The sequence below is a fragment of the Arachis duranensis genome, chromosome 5 (assembly GCF_000817695.3).
Source record: "Arachis duranensis cultivar V14167 chromosome 5, aradu.V14167.gnm2.J7QH, whole genome shotgun sequence".
Lineage (NCBI taxonomy): Eukaryota > Viridiplantae > Streptophyta > Magnoliopsida > Fabales > Fabaceae > Arachis > Arachis duranensis.
In genome coordinates this window covers 3455250-3481291 of record NC_029776.3, presented here as the reverse complement: position 1 = coordinate 3481291, position 26042 = coordinate 3455250, and the positions used below count along the sequence as shown (strand labels likewise).

The 26042-nt window shown below is 32.7% G+C and overlaps 3 protein-coding genes and 1 pseudogene across 4 annotated transcripts; 1 reads left to right on the top strand and 3 right to left on the bottom strand.

Moving 5' to 3' along the window:
* Positions 1-2596: 2596 nt before the first annotated feature.
* On the bottom strand, positions 2597-6531 carry LOC107487397 (uncharacterized). The gene is made up of 4 exons (XM_016108028.3): positions 5960-6531; positions 3959-4744; positions 3234-3281; positions 2597-3160 (listed from the first exon to the last, which is right to left on the bottom strand). The coding sequence occupies exons 1-4, from the start codon at positions 6140-6142 to the stop codon at positions 2849-2851; spliced, it is 1329 nt and encodes a 442-aa protein (XP_015963514.1). The 5' UTR covers positions 6143-6531; the 3' UTR covers positions 2597-2848.
* Positions 6532-8173: 1642 nt separating this feature from the next.
* On the bottom strand, positions 8174-10081 carry LOC107487398 (amino acid transporter AVT3C). The gene has a single exon (XM_016108029.3). It carries the CDS (start codon positions 9785-9787, stop codon positions 8510-8512), a length of 1278 nt encoding a protein of 425 aa, XP_015963515.1. The 5' UTR covers positions 9788-10081; the 3' UTR covers positions 8174-8509.
* A 6109-nt stretch (positions 10082-16190) lies between these two features.
* LOC107487396 (pentatricopeptide repeat-containing protein At2g17525, mitochondrial) lies at positions 16191-20066 on the bottom strand. 2 transcript variants are annotated; one of them, XM_052262060.1, is made up of 2 exons: positions 19944-20066; positions 16191-18597 (listed from the first exon to the last, which is right to left on the bottom strand). In XM_052262060.1, exon 2 carries the CDS (start codon positions 18372-18374, stop codon positions 16482-16484), a length of 1893 nt encoding a protein of 630 aa, XP_052118020.1. In that variant the 5' UTR covers positions 18375-18597; positions 19944-20066; the 3' UTR covers positions 16191-16481. The 2 variants fall into 2 exon arrangements, with proteins under 2 accessions (XP_052118020.1, XP_020997660.1); XM_021142001.2 differs by lacking the exon at positions 19944-20066 and adding an exon at positions 19607-19904.
* Positions 20067-20114: 48 nt separating this feature from the next.
* Positions 20115-23308, top strand: LOC107487399 (probable protein phosphatase 2C 47; annotated as a pseudogene).
* The last annotated feature ends 2734 nt before the right edge of the window (positions 23309-26042 follow it).

Here is a 26042-nt window from a genome sequence, read left to right as displayed (position 1 = left end):
GGTCACACATTTGTGCACTGTGCAAGATTAACTGCCTCAATGGCCACAACAAAAATAAATAAATAAAGTTAATTGCCTCGTCAAAGTGGAAAGGGAAACATTAATAATAATAATAAATAATACTACTAATAATAATAAGAAGAAGATGACTCTAGCTAATATATATGTATTTAAAGGAGGTATGTTAAAATTATTATTAGTAAACATTTTAAAATCTTTTGTTCTAAAAAATAAGTAACAAATATATAAAAATGTTAAATTTTATATTATATATATTTTTAATTTTTAGTTAAATCCTAACAACAAATTATTAATTGATCATTAGTCACTAAAAAAATTATTAATTGATAATTTAATTTTTTTATATAAAAGTTAGTTCTATTTTAAATTATCATCAAATTATATAATAATATTACATCTTTTTGGTAACTCGTGGATATAATCGGATACCCGCAAGTTAAAAACGAGTAGCATTAAGATTGGGATATTCTCAACCTGCAAATAAGATAAGATTGAGTTTATATAAAAATCTCAACCCACAAATAAGATTAGGATTGAATCTAAACCCTATTATACCCTATCCATTACCACCCTAGATATTACTTATGTTAATTTAAGGTAAAGTAGTCTTTGTATTGGTTAATTCATTGAACAAATAAAATCAAACTTGGGCTTACATGCGGCTAATTTTTTTTATATTGATTAAATATATGTAATATACTGTTATTGTAAGATTAAGAGTTTTTTTATATGATGTTTTATTCAAATCGGACAGTCCCATTTATTTGAAGAAAAAAATAAACTACAAATCGTAGGGTTCAATATGTATTTTTTATTTTTTAAAATAAAAATTGGACGGTCCGATTTTAACATTAATTTTTTTTTATTTTCGAAATCACAAATCGAACCGTCCGATTTATGATTATTTGTTTTAAAAAGAAAATAATACAAACAAATCGATGTCTCCGATTTGTATATCCCATACCAGTGTGAAATACACTTCTCCTCACAGCTTCTTGTTATACACCTCTCTCTCACACATGAAAAATAATAAGCGGTTACATGCTTCTTAAACTTAGTAAATGCAGAATTATTTATATATGATTAAAAGTTTCATATAATTGGATTAGTTATTTAATTATACTAAATAAAGATATTACTTAGAAAATTAAAAAGCATGTGTTTTTGACTTATTAACAGAACTTGGCATAAGTTAGTCCTTTATATAGTTTTCCAAATCAAGTCAAACATTTCTTTTGTATTATTTAATAATATTTGTGAATAAACAACACCAGCCTAAAAATAAGAAACAAATGAAAAGTAGACAAGGCTAATGCCATGGTTTCACCAAATAAATTTAAAGTCTTCTTGTTTTGTTTGGTTTTTCTGTCTTCCATTCACACATTGGACTCGGATCAAATCTGTGAGAATGAACATTGAAATCAATGAACCCATGAACTCATGTCACCACCATTGCCTCTTAGGCTGCTAATAGCACCATTTCACTTTGGTTGACCACAAATTATGAACTTAGCTTCAAGTCAATTTAAAGAAGTGTTTTGAGAATCGAAACAAGTCGATCGATTAAACCAAATTAATTGGAAAGCAGCCACTAGACCTATTTGGAATCTGGTTTAAACAAAAAATTAGTTAGTAACAAATCAATCAAAAAATCAATTAATCGGTCAGACTATTCTGATTTTTTAGTATTAACCGATTTAAAATAATAATAATATATAATTTTATCTGAGAAAAATATATATTTTATACATAATATATATATAAATCGGTTCAATCTCGATTGAACTTTTAAACTTTGAGTAAACTATTATTTTTATTCATAAAAATTGAAAACGTTGACATATCTATTCATAAAAGATAAAAATTACTATTTGTACCATAAAAATTGACTTTTGGAAGTAAAATTATCCAAACCCTAAATAATTAGGTAAAATCTCCAAACTACTCTTAGTGAGTCTCATCCTCTTTAATTCTTCATCTAAGCCATGAACCGCGGCAGCACCATTCCCTTTCCACTCTCTCTCTTTCTTCTCCTGCATCTTCTTTAATGTCCTTTCTCTCTTTCTTTCCCCTCTTTTCTCTTTTCTCCTCCCTCTTCTTTCCATCTTTATGTGTACAAATGATCATTTTTATCTTTTATGGATAAATATGTCAGCATTTTCAACTTTTATGAATAGAAATAGTAGTTTACTCTTTAAACAACTCTACCAATTTAAGAATCGATTTGGTTTTCACAACCTTGATTTAAAGCTTCAAACGTTGAACAAAGAAGAAAAAGCTTCAAGAGTACACCAATGACTAACGCAAATTTGACAATAAGTGTGCTTTTTATAAGCCTAATCGTCATAGATGAAAAAGGTTTAGCCTTTTGACATTTTGAAATAGGTAATGCAAATCTAACTAAAGAGTACTGCTATATCTTTCAAACAAAAGAGGCCTTACTTGTTAAAGCATGAACATATTCTAGAATCAAAGATATCAACAAAAATGAAAGCAATAGTCACATTAGAGCAAGTTAAATAATTCCTATGCTGTGTGACTTCAATGTGCAAACAGGAAAACATAAAGGAAAAAAAATGTAAGAGCAGACTTGGCTGAATACCATCAGTTACATAAATGTGAATTAATATACACACAAATTCTGTTGTCAGATATCTCTGGTAGAACAAAATTCTTTACTAATTTACATATAAATCCAATACAAAGAATCTTATTAAAACTGGAACAAACAAAAAAAAAATGACAATCAATAGTGATTAGTGTAAAAAAAAAAAAGGAGATATGTGACTTTGACTATGGCTATGTCAAAAAAACCACATTATCCCCTTCACTTTCCCACCTTGAGTTTAAGGTTGCTCATCCCAACTTCCACGGTTTCCACACTAGACTCATTCTCGTTCGGAGTTAACTCGCAATTCATCCATGGGTGTTGCAAGCACTGTTGTGCAGTTGGTCGCTTCTCCGGTGCAAAATCAAGAAGTGGTGTAAGAAATTCGGTAAACTCGCGTGCGTCAGTCTCTGGAAACTTATATCTATCAATCAGCAATTTGTCAAGTGCCAAAAATTTTAGCCTCCGGATCCTTTTCAGATCACCGTGCCTGTCAAAGAATTCCTTGGATTGTGCTCCAGAAATCGCAATCTGCAAGTCACAAGTGTTGGATAAGCTACAGTAGCTATTCAAGAAACATGTTGGGCAGTGGGGGGGTACTTACCTTCCGGGGCATCTTTCCGAGGAGCTCCATCATCAAGGCGAGATGATCCTGAAACCAATATGAAGCAAAGTGTTAGGAAATCACTGCTGATGTATATCTACTCCAGCATGGAACTTCGAATTTCATGCTGCAATTATAAACAAATGTGTTCTGTTATTTGTCCTCACTTTTTCCTCATAAACCAAACCAATGCACACCTTTCCACTATTGGATGAGGATTGAGAGTCCAACATTCCATCTAATGGTGGAGAGGTGTACATTGGCTCGGTATAGAATGATTACACAATAAAAAAAGTAGCCATGGCATTTAAACTCAAGCTCTTGTGTAATAATGATGTCAGTTAAAATGATTCAACTATAAAAACAAGTAGTCTTATAAGGCTTTTAAGTTCATTTAGAAATTTCTAACTTAAGTCATAAGCCATAAGATTCTTCCAAGTTTGCAGGCTACATATAACTGATTTGAATCCTTCTATATATGCCATAGGAATTCAAATCCTTCTATATATGGCATAAAATTCTTCCAAGTTTGCAGGCTACATATAACTTATTCATCAAATTATCTTTTGTTAAACAACTTGTTAATCAAGTTATTATGTTAACTAGTATATACTTGGTTTGGACAGTAAGAAAGAATTCATGATCAAACATTTACAATAAATTGTATATGCATAATATACAAAATTTTAATTTAACCACAATAGTTTACTAGCTGATCATCATACCTCGTCTTCACTAAAACCTTGACCACCCTTGGGCGTAAACAACATATCACCAGTGGCAAGCTCGAAAGCAATGCAAGCAAAAGACCACATGTCGACAGAGAAGGAATAGCCGGACTGCAGTATAACTTCAGGAGCTCTGTATTGCCTTGTCTGTATTTCTTCAGCAAACTGCTTGTCAGCCCAACATGCATTTCCAAAATCTACAATCTTGCATCTCATATCAATCCCATCAATGTTTCTAGTAGACTTTTGCTCTTCTCCAGCTACACCCATTGAGGATCTTTTTTCGGATATCTTAGCAACAGCCCTCTTAGCTCTCCTTCTCAATCTTTTCTCAATAAGACTTGTGACTCCACCGTTGATGCCTCCCTCGGGCCTCTCCAGAATTGGAGATTGTCCAGATTTAAAAGGGTCTTTGGCAGCATCAATGGTTGAAAGTAGAAGAATATTTTCAGGTTTGAGGTCAGTGTGGATTAGACCAAGTTCTCTGTGCAAGTAATCCAAACCAATCAAAATGTATTTGCACATTTCCCTAACTTTATTCAATGGAAGGCATTTGTATCGGTTATATTTGATCAGACGTAGCAAGCTATCACCAAGAAACTCGAGGACCATGCAAAGGTGCTGCCCATTCGGGCCAGTGTGTTTAAAGTGGTCAATTAATTGAACAACAAACTTCGAATTTGAAGGGTCACCCTTAGCAATGTATGAAAGAACATCAATCTCATGAAGTGCTGCCTGAACAAACTGGGCTGCACTTTTTTGGATCTTGAGAGCAACATATGACTGCCAAAAAAATTAAAACAGAAGCAAAACACTAACTTAGAGATGATCTAAAAATGAAAATACCGGTTCACTAAAATAATAAAAAGTGACATAATTAAAAATGAAGACGCATAGCCGTAAATGTTTAACCTTTAAAGAAGATTTATGAATCAAACATGAATATTGAATAAAGGTCAAAGGATAAAACTTAGACATAGTTATATCTTCTCATTTTCTTCTTTCTTTTGGCGTTTTTCATTTGATTTTAATTTTTCTAAATTTAAGCATTTACCAAGGTCCCATAAGAAATAATCCTACTTACAATTATAATCTATAAATACAAAAGGCTCCTATAACAGTCACCTCTGGTACTTCAGCATTGAAGTTCAGAGCATAGTTATTTCCAATTTCCATATACATCCCACACTATCTACCTTCCAACAAAGTTAAATATAATGAATGCATTATAAACAAGCAAAAGAAAACCAGAATCAGTTTTCATTTTCTCATGAAATCCCATGTGTTTAATGTTACAACAAAGGAGCATGGGATATACACCAAATCAGCATAAGAACCTATTCAATTTCAAACATGTAGCAGAATGAAAGTGACACATTTATTGTTCATCTGCATAAAGACAAATCCTGAAATCCAAATTTCTAACAAAGGTGGTCACACATTCTGTGAGGACCATTCACCATATCCCAAGATAACATCATGCAATGATTCATAGGTATTCGTGACACACACACATAACTATAACAGTGAAGGAAACAAAAAAAGGCAGAGAAAACCAACACCAATAACCCAAAATATCTAAATTTGATCTATTCAATGAAACCAATACACACTCCTCCCCAGATAGCGAAAAAAGACAAAACAGAAACACACATGAAATGAAAAGATGTATACAAAAGGTGCCAGTGGAAGCAAAGAACAGAATATCTTAGAAATTAGGAGCTCCACATCATTTTAAATCACAGAAATCTGAACTAAGAATTCACCATTTTTTTAAATTAAAAAAAATGGCTCTCAAGTAAACTGCACCATTAGTTTCAGAACCGATTGCATTAAAAAGGTTAGTAAAAATAAAAAAATAAAAATCAGAACTTTACATCTAGAACATAAATCACAGCAAAATAACAACATTTTGAAGAGAATCAAGGATCATAAAAGGAACAAATACAAACAAGGGTTCAAAAGAGGAACAAATCAAATCAAAGTTGAATAACGTACGGAATTGGTGGTATCGTAAGCAAGCCAAACGGTGGAGAATTGGCCCCAACCGAGCTTCCTCTGAGCTATGTACCTTCCACCGGCGAACTGATCGCCGACTCTGACGGCATGGTACCCTCCTTTCCGGTACGAATCGAAACCCTCATCGTCCTCCTCCGACCCCGACGACGATGAGCACGACATCACCACCACTCTTTCTCTCTTCTGATCGATCTAATTCCTTCAGATTCAATCCCTAAACGAAGAAAATGAAATCAAAATCACTTTTTTCCCTTCTTCTCCAATAAAAGCTGGAATTTTTTTTCTTATTTCCCCCCTTTTCTTTTACTGTGAGAGAAAATGCTTGGACGTGATGATCACGGAAAGTGAATCCAAATTTGAAGACTTTATTTGAACCCAAAGTGAACCATGTAATTTGTGTGGTTTTGTGTTTGTGGCTTTTGTAAAATCACTCTCTTCAATTCCTCCACTTTTTTCTCTCTTGTGAGATTTTCTTTCTTCTTTCCTTCTTTTCCTTTCCTTCCCCTTTCTCTTCAATGTGAGTCTTCCAATTTTTGTTAATTTTTGTTTTCCCTTTTTGTTCAATTAGGTATATCTGTTTTATTTTTTCCCCCTCGAATGCCAAATTTTTTCTTGATTTTACTTTTATGCCCTTGGTCCTTCAATGTTGGCTACTTGGAGACCTTGACCATTTTGGGAAATTTGGGTGTTTATGGAATGTGAATTGTATTTTTTGTGAGGTGAGGTGGAGTAATCATATATTTAACTTTTAAAATCAAAATTTTCAGAATAGGGGTTGTGGAGTTGCTGCTCTTTCCTACATCACCCACCTGCCTCTTATTATCTAATCTAATTATCTTTATTTATTTGTACTACTTTTCTTTATGCTTTGCCTTTTTTATTTTTACTTCTTTGTTGGTTTTGGTCCTGTAATTTCATTTTCAATTATTATATTATTTTGGGCTTAGTTAGTTTACCCTTTTCTAAAGCCTTGTTTTGGTGTTTAAACTTGAAGTTTTGGATACTTATGATGCCAAAATTAAGAACTTATGATGAGTAAGCACTCTGATTAATGACAAATTGACAATAGGCTAAGTGTCAATTCCTCCAAAATTGCTATGTCAATATCAAATCCTTAAAAATCTATCATTGCAAGAGCCTTTGCTTTGTGTGTGGCAATTATTACCTCCAGCTCACAGCACACTATTAAGTGTGGTAAAAGAGTACAATTTCTTGGAGATTACACGAATTATAAAATTATTATTGATTGAAGTAATTGCTTTCTTTTAATTATTTAATTTATTTATTCATTTTACTTATTAATTTAAGAGTATGACTAAAAAGGTAAAATTAATATAATATTAGTTTAGTAATTGGGTAGTTATTTGTAGAAGAATAAAGTTCCAAATTAGACATTTACTTGAGAATTAGTAAAGTATTATTGTGAAAATTTAAAATTAATAATGAAAAATAAAAGTAAAACTAATGGAATAGTAATTTCCAAAGGTAAAGAATCTGTCTCATGGTACCATGCATGAAGAGTAATTTTGATGTTACTTCAATGAAGTTAAGACACTTGCTTATTTTCATTAGCAATTAATTGACTGCTGCAGCAGCTTTCTTTTAAATTGCCATGTGATTCAACTTGTATGATTGATTCGGTGTTTGGTAAAATGTGGGTTGAAAGCATAGGAATGGTTTAACAATTTGAAAGGATCTGCTTCTTTATTTCAGGCATTAAATGGCCTACTTTATCAAAAGGTAATATGAAGATTGAAGAGCATTAACATGGGAATAACCCCTTTTTTATTTATTTTCTTTATATTGTGGAAGAAGAATAATAACTTTGTTATTTACTTATTTTCCACTTCCCAAGAGCATCACATGTGTCGTTATTAAGTCATTTTCATTTTAGATAAATGCAGATATTGATTAACTCAAAACATTTATAGAGAAAAGGAGAGCTCTACAATATTTATTTTTTATTTAAATCAAACATTTATACATTTAAAGTTTAATTCATTTAATTGTTGATGAAGCCATGAACTGGCATACATGTTGGCCAGACTCAATCTCAGTCCTATTTGACTTCCACAGACCATAATCAAAAGTATATCAAATGCTCATACAGTGTAGAGTGGGAAAAAAATAAATCCATTTGTTTTTTTTTTTTTTAAAGAAAAGATGTCATTATGCCAACTAAATATAGCTGCAGTTTTTACCCCCAATAAATAATAAATAAATAATAACAGCCTGCAACAAGCTAAGTATTTCAGCATTCAGCAACTTTATTACAAACTTTCTTCAAAGGTATTGAGAACCAAATAAAAAGAATTCTCTCAGTCATTGGAGACAAGAGTCTACTATGAGAGAAAAATACTTGCATGATCTTAGATAACATTAGATTTAGCTCATTGCAAATCTTATGCATTTTAACAAATAAATCAACCCAATCATGGTTGGCACACTAAAGACCTTACAACATTACATTATATTACATTACTCCACATAAGGGATTTTTCACATTTTTCATTTTTTTGTTTTGCCTAATTAGGCCTTAGGAGCAAGAATCTCAGATAGTGAAGACCAAGTTCCAGAAACAGCAACAACAAATCCAAAAACCACAATTGCCCCATCAGAAACTAAACACTTCCAACCCAACTCATCCTTAAACACAAGACAATGGAACATTGCAGGCAACACAAAACTAAGCACAACACATATGCTGCTCCCAACAAGTGACAAGAAATCAGCAAAATTAGGCACCAAAAGTGCCACAAGACTCACCACCAATACCAAAACCCACCTCAGCCATAAACAGTACCTATATCCACAGAACCTTCTCTCAAAAACCTCATAAACAGGGTTCATCATCAAAGGAAAAGTGAAGAACAGGTTAATGCTTAGTCCTAATTGCACCAAAACACTAATCAAACCAGGTCCTAAATTAGTAGTAATTATATCCTTGGTGTTCTCACCAAAAGCAAAGTAACCAAGAACACCAAAAGCACCAAATAAAACAGCAATGAAACTCATCCCAAATCCCAAAACCCTACCAAACTTGTCCTTATCCTTAGTCTCAGATTCCAAGGGCAAAACCATTCCAATCCCTTCAAATGCATACACAGCAACACCAATACCATAGAAGAACACAGAAATCCCACCAAAAGCTTCCAAATTTGGCCTGTTCTTGAGGAAAACAAAAACTTCCTCAACCATCACAGCACCCTTAGCAGAAAGATCAACAGCATCAGCAAATATACTCAGAGGAGCCAAGTGAGTCAAGGTCTTAATCGAATTCAGCCCTAATTGAAACGGAAAACAACCCCACAAGAACAAAACTTTAGCACTAAACCCTAGAAAAACCGGTTTTGTTGCATCAATTCCATTGTTCACAAGAAAAGCCAAAGTGGTGGAAATGAAGATTAGGTAGCTGACGCAGAAACCGGCTTGGGAAAGCACGATCATGGCGTCAACGGTGAATCTTCCAATTGGGCCGCAGATGGTGAATCCCAAATCGCCAAAAGATTGGATCTTTGAGAACCCTAATATGGAATCGAGCTTGCGGCGAGTTTTGACGAGAAGCATCATGCAGTGGTAGGTGAGGAATGCGACGGAGAGAAGCATAAGGAGGCCGGTGACATAGCCGGTGCGCTTGAAGCTGTAAGGGAGACCGAGGACGCCGGCGCCGACGATGGAGATGAAGACGTTGGCGAAGGTCTTGAAGTTGGAGGATAGCGGCGGCGACTTTGTAAGAAGTGGTGTATCCTCACGTGGGTATGGTGGAAGCGAGTAGGTTGAAGAGCTTGCTTCTTTCTCGAACCCCATTTCAATCAAGTTTTCAGCTTTGCCGGAAAGTTTTGAATTTTTGCGACGATGAGTTTTGGGTGCTGGTGCTTATGGTGTATGTTTGTTGTTGTTGTTGTTGATTTGTTGGTTTAATTGAATTGGAATTAACTAACGATTTGTTGAATTGAATTGGAATTAACTAACCGATTGGAGAAAGAAGTTGAGAATTGAAAAAGTAAAGAAGGATTCGATCGGAAGGAGGAAGAACAGAGCTGGAAGAACACGTCTCTCTCTCTGTGTGATTCTAGCTATGGTTATGGGCTTATGGGTATTGTTATGGAGATTCATCCTTAAGAATGTGGAGGGTAAATTTGTAAATATAATATCCACTCCTCTTCAGTTTGTTGACTTTGTTCATAATTCAAAGATCTTATTACATTTGTAAACAAAAAACAATATTTCTTTTTATGATTTTAGAAGAAAGGAAAATATATTACTTCCGAGAATAAGTGAGAGTAATAAAATAAATCGTTTTCCCATGAAAGTTGTACAAGTTGTAAAAACTATGTTGATGATTGAAGATAGATGTGCTAGCATCAGCCACCCCTTATGTCATTATCTCTGCACAACTTGCATCAATTTAAGATGGCATGTTAATTTGGACTCGTGTTTAATTGACCAGTTTTCATTTGGAATTTGGGTGTTGAATGATTAAAAATTAGGATCTATGAATCTAATAAAACAAAACCAAAATGTATTTTTTACACCGAAAATTTTAAAATTATTCTAATGTTTAACTTAATTTAGTTTTACTTCCAATATTTTAAAATAAATTTTAGAATAAAATATATTTTTATTTTTAATATTTTTTAAAAATATTTTTAATGTTTAATTTTATTCATTTTTTATAATATTTTTAATTTAAAATAAAATATGAAATTAAACTAAATGGAAGATGAAATTACACTATTCTGCCAAAATTAAAAACGTTACTTGAATCACTCAAAAGCACAAAATTAAGAGTAATTTGAATTAGACCAATTCGAATTAATAGGGTAGTGTAATTCGAATTTGGTCGATTTGAATTATACATGCATGTAGTCTTAGGATAGTTCAAATTAGTTCGATTCAAATTATGCATGCATGTTGTATTAGGGTAGTTAAAATCAGACTAATTCAAATTATATATGAAAAAATGATATAGACATAATAGTAATTCGAATAAGACTATTTCGAATAAAACATACTTTCAAAAAAAAAGCTAAACACTCTTCCCTTTTTTTATGGTCGTCTCTTAAGCATTTTAAATTGGAGCGATATCTTTCTAAAATATACTCATATTTATTAAATTTTAATAACATGTAAAAATTTAACAACTTTTTAAATACTATTTTTTATAATAAGAGTACATTTTTATAGACTTTAAATACTTTATAAAAAGAGTATTTAATAAATATGTTATTAAAAGAGTATTTAAAAAGTTGTTAAATATTTCAGTTTTTTTTTAAATAGTAGGTTATATTTATTAATTATTAAAAAATAAAATACAAAAATGTCCAAAAGTAAGACAGCATAATAAAAGGTGGAGATTTTTCAAAAACACTACACTGAAGGTATTCATCTAACGGTGCATGGTCGAAAAACGAAGAAAAATCTTAAAGAAGAAAGAATGATAAATCAAATTGAATGCAACTAAGAGCTTGCCTCATGAAGATGACGACCTAAATTGGGAGTTCTTTGGATTTCACGGAGCAACTTGACAGAACTTACTAGAATGGTAGACGGCATAGAAGTAGAACCTTCAAAAATCAACTGGTTGCGAGCTTTCTAGCAGTTCCAGCAAATGATGGCAAGCAATTGAGGATTACGGTCAACATTTTTCAACAGGTTAAGTATCTCTGTTGATGCAGTCCACCATATCCAAAAGTCGTTAGAACTCTGAGGGGGAAGGCAGTCACGAAAATAACTTTGAGACCATACGTCTTTAATTCTAGAGCAATCGATCAAACAATGAGTGACTGTTTCTGTTGCTTCATGACAGTAGAGGCATATTGGTGATATAGATGGGATGCGGTGATGAATCTGAGCAAGCACCAGAAGTCAGCCATGGAGAGCTTTCTAGATAAATAGCATAATTTTGTAAGGCAAGTTCAACTTCCATAGATCAATCCACAACTTTTTCTGTTGCATATAATTAGGGCAAAGCTCGAGAGGCAGATGGTAAAATAAATAGCCAATTCTGTAACCTGAAGCTGTATCATATTGCTTGGATTTGTTCAAATTCCATTGCAATTTGTCCCTACTCTGCTGAATTTTAACTGACAAAATCCTGTTTGCAACGTCTTGGAAAAATAATTCTTGAACGAGATTCTGATTCCAATTCCTATCTTCAATAATTAGATCTTTAACTCTTGGAACCAACTCAAAAATAGCCTGTCTATTTGGCATGTCAGAAATCATTAAAGGATACGGAGGAGGCAGCCAAGGATCCTCAAAGGTTCGGATATTCTCACCAGTACCCACAACCCAATTAAGACCTTTTTCAACAATCTTTCGGCCTTCCAGTATGTTCCTCCATCCCGAAGAAGGTAAAACTCCAATTTCTGCCGTTATAGTATTACCATTGCTAAAATATTTACCTCTTAGAATTTTGGATAATAAGGAAGTAAGCCGTGTTACAAGTCGCCAAAATTGTTTGCCTAAAAGCGCCAGATTTTAGATTCTGAGATCTTTAAATCCAAGGCTTCCTTCTTTTCGTGGGCGAGTCATAGTGTCTCAGCTAATCCAAGCCATCCGCCTTTCAGAACCTTTTTGTCCCCACCAGAACTGAGAAAGTAGAGAGTGAATTTCCGAAATTAAACCATCAGGCAACTTGAAGCAAGACAATGTATAAATAGGAATAGCTTCTCCCACTGCCTTAAGCAATATGTGTCTACCAGCCGACGAAAGAAGATTGCACTTCTACCCTTGGATTTTTTTCCGAACATTTTCTTTGATCATACTAAAAGAAGCATTTTTCGATTTAGAGACTGTAGAAGGCAAACCAAGGTATTTATCCTGCGCCTCAATATGATTAATATTTATAGAGTTAGCCAGTAGTGTACAAGTAGTGGAGGGAGTGTTGTGGCTAAAGAATACAACAGATTTATTAAAATTTACCCTCTGGCCACTTATGCTTTCATAAGAATTCAATAAATGCAGGATATTTGAACATGCTTTAGGATTAGCCTTACAGAATAAGATGAAATCATCAGCAAACAGGAGGTGGTTGACCTTGGGACATCGCCTATGTATCTGAAGACCCTGAATTAGTCTGTTTTGTTCTGCCTTGTGTAGCAAGAAGGAGAGACCTTCTGCACAAAAAAGAAAAAGATAGGGGGATAGAGGATCTCATTGTCGAATACCTCTATTTGGTTTAAAGAAATCATAAAGTTGTCCTTTTACAATAACAGAATAAGAAACAATTGTCACTAATTCTCGAATCCACATGATTCACCGGGAGTCAAAACAATAAAAAGAGTATTTAAAAAGTTAAATATAGTTAAATATTTTAGTTAATAAATCTGTTTTCAAATATTTTATAAAATAATAAAAAGAATATTTAAAAAGTTGTTAAATTTTTATATGTTATTAAAATTTAATAAATATGAATACATTTTTATATCTTATTTTTAATTCAATTTATGAGCTGATGCGAACTATTATAAGACTATATGCATGTATAATTTGAATTGGTCAAATTCGAATTACACTTTTCTACTAATTTGAATTGGTCTAATTCGAATTACTCTTAGTTTTTCTAATTCGAATGAGACTCGTTTGAATTACATAAAAATATATTTTTTGATGATCCAAGTAACATTTTTTACTTTAGTAAAATTATGTAATTTCATCCTCTATTTAGTTTAATTTCGTATTTTACCCTTTAATTTATGACTCTAAACGATCTATTTAAATCCGAACGTGCATTATTTTAGCTAAATTTTAGTTAAGATAAATCGTTTTATGCTTCAACGATAATAGACTCTCCTTCAAAGTAAATTGCGGTGACTAAAAAAATTTTAAATCCTAAAATAGGATAAAAACATAATTATTTCTACTTATATGTATAATATTATTGTGAGTTTGATTTATTCATGTGATTTATTCCTAAAAATACATAAAATAAAATTAAATATTCTAACAACATAAAATATAAATTTAAAAACTATTAAATAATATTTGTTCTATCTTAGTTTTGTCAAAAATAAAGTTATAAATATTCTTATTATATCACCAAACCCAAACTTTTAAAAATGGTAAAAAATAATTATTTGTCTTGTCTAGCAAACCGTAAGAATATTTATTTTATCTTATAAAACATATATGAAAGAGATTAAGGTTGGTAATGGTAGAAGAGAGGGGCAAAAGGGATTCATAATGAGAAGAAGGGGAGGATGGAATTAGGATATTGGAATTAGGGTTAGAATTAAAAGTTTTGGAGTTGGACAAAAATTACAAAATAAAATTAAATTAAAAAAACATATATAGAAGTAAAATTTTACTAATTGTTGATTGTAAAAAGTTAATAATAATAATAATAATGTTATTATTATTAAAACAAAAAAATTCTAAAGGTTGAAAATAAAACTAAATAAAATTAAGTATTAACAATAATTTTAGAAACAAAAACATATACTTTTCCTAAAATAAAATAAATCTCCACGGTTCATGATTTGTGTAGTTGTATTGATGTGACTTTGATACAATCTGTTCCCTTTTTCTTTTGATAAAAAAGAGAATTTTTGTGGATGCAAAATATGCAATCAGCCAAGCCAACTTATGGCAGCTAAGGCATAAGGGTTATATTTTAAATTAAAGTAAGTAACATGTGATGTATCAATTATTTTTATTTTTATTTTGATTTGCTCTCGTATAAATTATTTGAGAGGGTTTTTAATTTTTATAGTTACAACACCTACTTGCTGGTACACCATATGAAGAAAAATAAAATAGTACCTACCAAAAAGTATATATATTTTGTGGTAATGCACTAGGCAATGCACTAATGCATATATAAAAAAAGGAAAGCTTATAACATTAATTGATCTCAATTGGAAAAGTCTAGGGGACCAGCAATTTTTGTGATTGTTAGCCATCAACTAGCCATCAATGATGATTTGATGGTGTGAGATTGGTGTGAGATTTCATCCAATGGCTCACCTTGCTCTGCTGATTACATGCTGGCCAAAATTCAATAAAATTGCTGGCCCCTAGCATTGCTCTTATCAATTATTAATCCACAAATTGATGAGCCCTCTTCTTTTTCCTTTTTTTTTTTTGCCGCGTGGATTACACAGTTTCATGAATTTGTTATAAAAATCCTCACGTACCATATCACATCGATACCATATTGAACATACGCATTGACAATATATAGAAATTGAAAGTTGCTAGTAGTTGCAATACTTGCAATTCTCTATAAAAGAAAAGAAAAGAAAATAAAATACTAGTTATAATTCTTGATGATACATTTAAAGTGGTAGAATGAGATATAATTCTCATATTATAATGTATTCGTCGTAGACTAAGATGTGATTGACATTTTTTTTTTGGTGTCTATGATTCTATTAGGTTTTGTCTCCTAAAAGACCCCCTTTTAAAAAAAAAAATTGAATTTTTTGTTGAAGCAACATTTGCCGACAATTTCATTCACAAATACAATCCTTTGTAATTTGGACTTAATTCATGCAAAATGCCAAGAGACAGTGGCTTTGTGGACACCCTTTCAAGAGTTGTACAATAATTTTTGTTCAGTGTGATTACGGATGAGAAATAAATTTTATAATTGGATGTTGTCATAAAAGGTTGAATTGGAAGCAAAATAAAATTTTAAAAACAAAGCAAAATAAAATCTAGGCCAATTCTATTGTGTTGATCATGACAAGCCAACCACTTCACTTGTCTTCAAATTGATGAAAATGTTTGTGCCAGAACCAAAAAAAAAAGGTTGCTTGTGAGTTGTGACCCCATCAATGGGTTTGACTTCTTCCTTCAAACTAAAGTTCATCAACCAACCATAAGAAAACGTGAAATATATGAGGCTTTTGCTTGCATGATGATAAATATTGAGCAAGTAATCATCTAAATTAATACTAATAAATTTTAGTTTCTAATAATGTTTTTTATTATTTTAGAAGATTTTTAGAATTATTTTTGTAAAAGACTTGAAAACTTCTAAAGTAATAAAATTTGTTATGAATTAAAATGTCTGATTTAAAATTTCTTTGGAGAACAATTTAAGTGTTTACTTAATTGATAATGAGCTATAATCTTTGGTTGAATCAAAACCAAGAAGACAGCACACATGTTATGGAACCCATACCCCTTGACATAATATCTGCAATAACTTGATGGAGAAATACTTGTGGGTCTGAGTTTGCATAAATATCTATTGCTATGATTGGCTGAGTACACATTCTATTATTATTTATATAAATGGTTGTGGCCATGTGGGGATGGGAGTTCCCACAAAATATCCAATGCTATTGATATCTATAGACAGATATGGTGTTGTATGTATTCTAACATCTCTCTTGATTTTTCCTAAAACTATATCCAACAAACTAAAGCTATTGTGGATTTAGATAAATATGCATCTAGATAACATCAAAACCAGTAACAAAAATGGTATTGATTGCATAAAAAATGATGCAACAGTTTTAAATCACTAGAAGAAACAAAACAAATAGTACTAAAGTAGGCCATGTATGTTGATCATATTCTTATTTTTGAAATAATTTTCTTGGCTTAGACTTAATAGTAGTGAATTCCAAATAAAATGGTTAGGAATGATGCCGTTTTCTACCATTTCTAGGAAGAGTTGCAAGGCTTTTTGAAGATCACCCTTCTTACATATAACATTAATCAAAGGACCATAAGTTTCTGCATTGGTTTCACACCCTCTTGCAGTGATATCTTCCATGAACTTCAGTGCACTTTCAACTTTTTCTTGTCTGCAAAACCCTGCAATGATTGCATTGAATGTAGATGGAACTGGAAAGCACTTATTGGCAATCATTTCATTCATCAGCTCAACCGCTTCTCGGACACAACCGTCTTCGGATAATCTGCGAACTAGGCAATCATAAACTAGAATACTTGGAAATCCACCTTCATCAATCATCTGATCATATACCCTCTTTGCATCCTCAATACTCCCCTGCTTACAATGTTCGAAAATCATCATGCTTCTGTCAACAGCTCTTGGAAACATCTTTCCTAACTTTGTTAGAAATTCAACTGCTTCATCAAAACGGTTCTGCTTGAATAGACCATATATTATGCTATTATAAGGACTAATGTGCCCTCTAGAGCCTTCTTTGCTTTCCTCCATCAGCTCCAAAATTGAAAAACCTTCATTGATTCTTCCTTCTGAACACAACCCTCTAATTATCGTGTCGAATGTAGCGAAGTTCCATTTGATCCCATCTGTTTTCATGTCATTAAAAAGATCCAGGGCCAAATCTAACATCCCAGAATCACAAAAACCAGATATGAGTATGTTATAGGTGTCTACATTTGGAAGACAGCCTCTACTCTCCATTTGCTTCAGGAAATGAATCCCAACTTTTACTTTTCCTACATCACAAAACCCCTTTATCAAGGTGTTATAAGCCACAACATCAAGTGAACCCCCCATGCTCTCAACTCTGTCCAAAACCTCAGCAGCCTCTGTCACACGGCCGGCCTTGCAAAGACCTTCCACAACCTTAGTCGCAGAGACAATATCAGGAACAAAACCCATGGCAAAGCTCTTCTCCAGCATCACTAGAGCCTGAACTAAATTCTCCTCTTTGCAATACCCGGATATCAAAATGTTAAACGTGACATCATTCGGTTCCACCATCTCATACATCAAGCTTCTAGCCCTCCCAACTTTTCCATTTTTGCAAAGTGCATGAAGCAAGGTGTTGTAAATCACAGTGTTTGGTGTGACCCCTCTGCTAGACTTGATCATCTGCAAGAGCTTGAAGCCCTCACCAATCCTATTGGTCAAGCAGAGCCCTTTCATCAAGATCCCAAAAGTATAATCATCCCCAACAACCCCAGACTCCATCATACTTTTCCTATAAAACTCCCTAGCTATGCCGATATCCTCCTTCACAAGGACATCAAGAATGGAGTTGTATATCTTCAAGGAAGGGCTGCTATGAAACTTGTACACCAAATCAAGGACCTTGATGACCGCACGAGTCATGCTGGCACGGCCGAACCCGCGGACAATTGTGACGAAGATTTCATCGCCAGGAGGGGTGCCGATTGAGTCAGGCATTTCATCGAGCAGTTGCTTGACACTGTCGAAGCGGCGGAAGGTACATAGCTTATGGATCAAGGCACGGTATGTGGATTGGGAGTGGGTGAAGTTGGGTAGTGAGGAGGCCCATCTGAAAGTTTCAATGGCCTTGGAAGCGGATTTCTGTTCAAGGATTAGGTGGCAGACATGGTCCTGTGATGGGGTAGCAGGAGCAGAAGCAGAAGAAGTTGATGAAAGGGAACGAATTTGGAAGGTGAGAAAACGCGTGAGAGTGAAAGATTTGGATAATATAGAATTTTGCAATGCGTTGTAGAGCTTTGGGGGCAGCATTATTTGAAGGGGCCAACAAAATTTACAAAAGGTTTTAACTTTCAAGTAAATGAATCTGTTTCTGGAAATGGCCAAATGGGTTATGTAAAGATAGTAACTTTGATTTGATTACAAGGGGTATACATGGGGAGGGTGAAACCAGGTTTGTCCTAACCCAGACCCAGCCTAAATATATACTGGGCCTATTTTTTAGACCATAACTCAATTCTAGACCCGATGAAACCTATACAGGGTGAAAACCAGAACTTTAATAATAATTTTAAAAGGAGATAATCAAAGCACAATAAACAAACAGAACACCAAAACAGCACAATAACAATAATCAGAAACCTTATAATAACAATAATCAGAAAAATCAACAATAACCACATCAACTAAATTAAGAACAAATCAGAAAAAAACAGGTAATAATCAGAGCAAAAATTCTATTTACTGATAATCAGAACAAGAATTAGAACACCAAAATACCATCACTAATTAATTTTTTCCAGAAAAAAAAAATACCATCACTGGTAATCAGAAGTCAGAACAATAATCAAAATACTAATCAGAACAATAATCAAAGCACCAATCAGAAGTTATTTGCATAAAGACAAATCCTGACATCCAAATTTCTAACAAAGGTGGTCACACATTCTGTTAGGACCATTCACCATATCCCAAGATAACATCATGCAATGATTCATAGGTATTCGTGACACACACACACACACACATATTGAGAATTTATTCCATTTTGAGTTTTTTAGCAATAACACATAACTATAACAGTGAAGGAAACAAAAAAAGGCAGAGAAAACCAACACCAATAACCCAAAATATCTAAATTTGATCTATTCAATGAAACCAATAAGACAAAACAGAAACATACATGAAATGAAAACGTGTATACAAAAGGTGCCAGTGGAAGCAAAGAACAGAAGATCTTAGAAGTTAGGAGCTCCACATCATTTTAAATCACAGAAATCTGAACTAAGAATACAAATTCACCATTTTTTTATTTAAAAAAATGGCTCTCAAATAAACTGCACCATTAGTTTCAGAACCGATTGCATTAAAAAGGTTAGTAAAAAGAAAAAATAAAAATCAGAACTTTACATCTAGAACACAAATCACAGCAAAAAACCAAACAAAATAACGATCATTTTGAAGAAAACCAAGGATCATAAAAGGAACAAATAGAAACAAGGGTTCAAAAGAGGAACAAATCAAATCAAAGTTGAATAACGTACGGAATTGGTGGTATCGTAAGCAAGCCAAACGGTGGAGAATTGGCCCCAACCGAGCTTCCTCTGAGCTATGTACCTTCCACCGGCGAACTGATCGCCGATTCTGACGGCATGGTACCCTCCTTTGCGGTACGAATCGAAACCCTCATCATCCTCCTTATAATAACAATAATCAGAAAAATCAACAGTAACCACATCAACTAAATTAAGAACAAATCAGAAAAAAAACAGGTAATAATCAGAGCAAAAATTCAATTTACTGGTAATCAGAACAAGCATCAGAACACCAAAAGATCAACATTAATTACTTTTTAAATAAAAAGGAAAAAAATTGGTTTACCTCAGCTTGAGAACAGGGAAAGGGGCAGTTGAGCAGAGGTAGTTGCTGACTGAGCTTCGCCGGGCCTTCTAGTGGTGGCGGGGCTAACCTTCGCGGGGACTGATGGTGGCAGAGAAGAAGCAGGCGAACGGGGGCAGCAGCGCCGGAGCATTGACTGTCGCACTTCGCAGCCACTGATGGTGTCGTCGTCACTGAGAAGCAGTCGAACAGAGGAGCTTCGGCGCGGGCCAAGTTGACTCTGAGGCTGATGAGTGGTGACAGTGGCGGGTGGTCTCCGGTGAGAGACAGACAGAAGAGGGGGTTGTGCCGCCGTGCGTGCCCTAGCCTCTAGCCAAGTATATTTTTGTTTTGGAGCACTATGCATCCTCACCGGGCCGGGTGACCCGATATATGGCCCGAATTCAGTTGAGATATAAGATATTCCTCTGAATGTTGTTCTCTTTTCCGGGTCGGGTCTTCGGTCCATGAAAAACCCATTTAGGCAATGGCCTAAAGTGTTAGATCCAAGATTGTACGATGTTGTAATGAACTAACTACCACAAGAACAAGGCCATGTCAACTATAAACACAAATGGCAGCAGAAGAAGGCACGTGTCATTTCCCAATCCCCCTTTATACAATGGAGAGCCGCAAAAACTGCAATTGCCAAATGCCAATCACATGTTTCATATTTTTATTGTGTTATTATTATTACTATTACCTCCATTTCCTCCCCTTCACTTCCTCTCTCATATTTGGGTCTTGCTTTTTCTGCTCTTAATCTTCACCCTTTCACCTTCATTCTCCTTAATGCTACAAAGCTCCAAACAATTCTCAAGACCATGTGTTTATTGGTTCCATGGATTATATTCTACAAGCTGACAATGGCTACCCTTTATTCCTTTGTCACATAGCAGCATCATGATCTACACCATCGTTCATGCTGTTGTTGGATTGCACCTTAAGTGCTAGTTGGCCTCTTTTCTTGGATCAAGTGCATCAGACCCACGTTCTTTGGGGAGAAAAAAATAAAAATAAAAAAACAGCTGTTTTTGTGCTGTGAATCTTCTAATAATGCATGTTCATCCACTATGGAGATTGAATGAAAATGAAATTTTTAATCTTGTGAATTGGGTATATAAAAAATAAAGGATTTTTTCTTGTCTTTTTTATTGGTTGGTTTTTTGGGTTATGGGACAAGGATGGCACCAGGGCCTGGTTGCACATCTCAGACGACTATGTTGAGTGGTGGTGGCGGGTGTGTCGATAACAGTACTAGTAATGAGTCTGCCATGGAGGATCAAAATGGTGACACAGTTGGGAATTTGATTCACAACATTGGGAAGCCTCCAAGGGACCATTCTGTTATGAGACACTGCACCAGTTCTTCATGGTTGATTGAACCGGTTAGTGTAATAAATTTAGGATCTTTATAATTTATAATCATCTTGGTTTTTATGTTTATGTGCACTCATTTAGTTTATGCAGCCATCAATGACTGAGTTATAAGGTGTTAATGAATTGGTATCCAGATGTACACCTAGATTTGCATCCCTTAAAGATTGCAGAGCAGTTTAATAGAAAACTATGCTAACACATTATTCCTTAGTTATTGTTACTATGATGTGTTAATTAATGATGCAATGGTAATTATGGCTTTTCCAATGTTTTTATTCTAGGAATCAGATATTATGATTGTAGGATTGAAAACAACTAGTGAGGAAAAATCAGAATTTTCACCAAAATTACGGTCTGGAAGTTGTTCTGAGAAAGGACCAAAGCAGTACATGGAGGATGAGTTCATCTGTGTTGATATCCTCCGAGAACATACTGGTCCATCAGTGAACCTTCCTTCTCCAGCAGCATTTTATGGGGTATGTGTTCTTTATATTACTTAAATCAGGAATTTCTTTGGTGAATGATAGAATTGAGTGAAGAGTGAAGATTTTTACTAAATTTGTAAAAGAAACAATCTTCAATGTTTATCCAAATTTCACTCTTCACTATAACATTATCCATCAGTTCTGCTATTAATCTCTAATTCAAGATACTTTTTTTGATGTCCTATATTCTCTCTTTCAGTACATCCTTGGATCAATGTATTTGGTTATAATTTGTATCCAGATACATGGATCCAATGATATTGAAGAGAGGTGATTGATTGAGTAAATGAATTTTTGTCCTTTGATTGGTTAACTTCATGATTATGATGATAGGAATAAGAGTTAATATCTGAACAGGTATTTGATGGGCATGGTGGCATTGATGCAGCATCATTTACAAGAAAGAACATCCTTAAGTTTATAATTGAAGATTCTCATTTCCCATCTGGAATCAAGAAAGCTGTAAATAGTGCTTTTGTGAAGGCTGATCATGCATTTAGGGATGCTAGTTCTCTTGATAGTTCTTCCGGCACCACCGCACTAATCGCCATTGTCCTGGGAAGGTTAGGATTGCACACTCTAATTAGAGTAATAGGTTCTAAAAGATACTAACATGAATCAAATTAGTCCTTTTAGTAACTTTCTACTGTTGTGTCACTGTTAAGTGTCATGTGACACATAATAAACATTATCTTTCAATAACCAAATTGAGTCATTGAATCTTTCAGGAACTATTATGAACATTAACCATTCATAATAATACTGTAATGTATTTATTGTATTGGTCTATTGGATTGAATTTGAAAAACCAATGTGTTTGCTGATATGATTATGCAGGGACATGCTAATTGGGAATTAAACCAAATTGCACATCAGAAAGACTAAGAATTGAGAAACTTGGTGGTGTGATCTACGACGGATACCTCAACGGCCAACTGTCAGTGGCTCGAGCCCTGGGAGACTGGCACATCAAAGGGTCTAAAGGGTCCAAGAGTCCCCTGAGCTCAGAGCCAGAGCTAGAGGAAATTGTGTTGACCGAAGAAGATGAGTTCTTGATAATGGGGTGTGATGGACTTTGGGATGTGATGAGTAGCCAGTGTGCTGTGACAATGGTTAGGAGGGAGCTGATGCAGCACAATGATCCAACAGAATGTGCGAAAGCGCTTGTCGCGGAGGCAATCCAACGCAACACTTGTGACAATCTAACAGTTGTGGTTGTTTGTTTCTCTTTGGATCCTCCTCCAAAGATTGAGATTCCTAGAGCTCATAGGAGAAGGAGCATTTCAGCTGAAGGCCTTGATCTTCTCAAGGGTGTCTTGAATGGTAGATAGATAGATTCATTTATCATAATAACTGCTCTTCTTCAATTCTTGAGGCTTGCTTCTTCATTTGTTATTAGTTTCAGAACATTTTAGTCTTATTCTTTGTTAATTTGATCAGTGATAGCTCATTCTTTGTTTCATTCTCCTCACACTTTCATCTCATTTGATGCTTCTTTATATATTTTTGTATTCTGTAAATAGAAAATTGAGATTAAGAATAGACATGGAAAGATGTTTAAATACTCTGCAATCTTATATTATTAGGTCTTCAGTTGTTTTGTGGTGGAAAAAAAGTAATACTAATATATGATTAGAAGTTTTCAATTATTTTTAGGTGGTTACTCTTATACATCTTTATAAAAAAATAATACCTATATATATATATATAATAATTTATGAGTAAATTATATTTTTTGTCTTTGAAATTTGTTAAAATTTTAAAATAATCCCTAAACTTTATTTTATTTTAATTTTGTCCCAAAAGTTTTCGATTTGTATTAAATATACTCCTGATGACTAATTTTTCAAAAAATTTAGGATGAATTTAGCAACAATTTCATAAGAACAACCTTTAACACGAGCAAATCAGACATACGTGTCATGTATTATTGTTGAATTAGTCCTAAACTTTCTGAAAATTTAGCTGTCAGGGATATATTTAATGCAAATCAAAAACTTTAAAAATAAAATTTAGAGGTATTTTTAAAATTTTTAACAAATTTTAAGGATAAAAAATATACTTTATCCTTTATTTAAATATATAAGATCATTTGATAATTTTTTAATATTTATTTTTATATAAAGACATTTTAATCAATTTGTTTTTCTAAAAAATATTAAACTAAAATATTTTACATTAATCGTAAGAAATGATCGAAATATATTACTGTAAATTAAATTTATTTGTTACACTATAAACATTTTATAACATTATAGTAGATTATATCTACTAAAATTTAATATTAATCTAAAATCAGACTTTTTTTTAATAAACATTCAATCAACATAACATGTTATAAGAACAGATTTAGTCTCACAAGTCCAATTGTTAATTAATGTGTAAACAAATTCTAAGGAATATATACTTTTGTTGACATCTAGACTTTGACCTATCTTTGCTTCTCTTGGAAGAAATTAAAATTAAATAATAAAGTGTGATTATAGATTAAACAAGAATTACAATAAATAAAATATAGTAATAAACAGGTAACCGAACTAGTTAACTGTGACCAAAATGGATGCAGAAATTTGAAAAGTAAATAATTGCGGTTGGTGTGTGGGTCACCCAGCATCCTGTGCCCCATTACCTCCATTAAGGTGGTATCTAAGTCTAAATTCGTTTGCACTTTCAAAAAGATAAAATGCACTTTGGGATTGATGAATTAGATTTATTTATTTATTAATTACTCATTCACTACTACTAATCAATGAGATTAATGCGTTGACAAACACAAAAGCATGGGGTTAGGAGTTAGGACCCATGAAATGCCTAAATACAGTACTTATGTGCATAAAGAGCTGTGATATAATTGGCAACTGTTTCTTTACTTTTTTTTTTAATTATAAACTTAACTAACATATGTTTTTAAGAACATAAGATAAAATTATTAATAGTAGAATATTTTAATTTTTTAATAATTATAAAATAAGTATATTAAAATTTTTAATTTTTATTTTTAATAAAAAAATTAATTTATAATTTTAACATATGTAAATATCAAAATATATTATAATTTAACTAAAAAATATTATATATTTAAATATATATAGCGTGTCTTATAAAATTTTAAAAATATATTATATTTATGTGAGTAATCATCTAGTAACAAATATATTAAAATTTGAAAGTTCAGATAAAAAATGTAAATCAAATATATATATTTTTTAATTTTTATGCATTAGATATATTAAAAAATTAATTTCTTTTGATTTTATCCTCTTAACCATTGTTTTTAGGACTCTTTTAGCTAAATTCTTTATTTATTATTGCAATAGTTTTATATTATGAATTTATTAAATTTAAAAATTAAATAACGACGGACCTTTTTTATCAAATATAGGAGACTCGGACCCGCAACCTTTTAATTGAGTATGGAAAGACTATACTATTTGAGTTATTATTCATTGGCAAATAACGACCTTGCTAACAAATTTCATAATTTTAATATTTTATGCGTTGAAAAAACCAAAATTCTTTTCTTTTACTTTTTTTTAACTAATTTATTTAGAATGCTGTTAAGCCAAAATCTTCAAATAATAAAAATTATGAATTAGAATATACTTGTTTTGAGACACCAGAAGTGATCTAAATTTAATCTAAGTATTATTATATATACTAAAAAAATAGTTTTTTTTTTATTTTCATTATTTAAAATATTTTATGTTCAAGTTCTCTAATAATTATATACAAAGTTCAAATTACGAAAATAATTATTTTCCTATAATGAGACAAAAGCGCTTTGATGTTGATTGTTGAACCCTGAAATAGTTTGGTAAAATAAGCTCAACATAAATCAAAACAAATTAATTGTACAATCTCAAAATCTATTTGTTAATTGTTTTTTTTTTCTCATAATCCATTTTGAATTTTTTATGGTATTTACAAACTCATTAAGTCAAAAATTAATTTTTTGTGACTCAAAATTTCATTTATTAATTTAGTGCTAACTAATAAATTATTATATATACCAGATAAAATTAATATCCTCCAATATTATATATTTACACACTACAGTACAAAATTCTTCAAACACGTTTATTTATTCATTCATTGAAATTATCCATTTCTTCCTTCCATGCCGTTTTCTCTCTTACCATTGATTTACCAACCTTCCATTCATAGATATCATAAATCTTTAATAATCACAGTTTTCATGCCACAATGGACATTCAATCGTTTCACTAAAGAACACTAT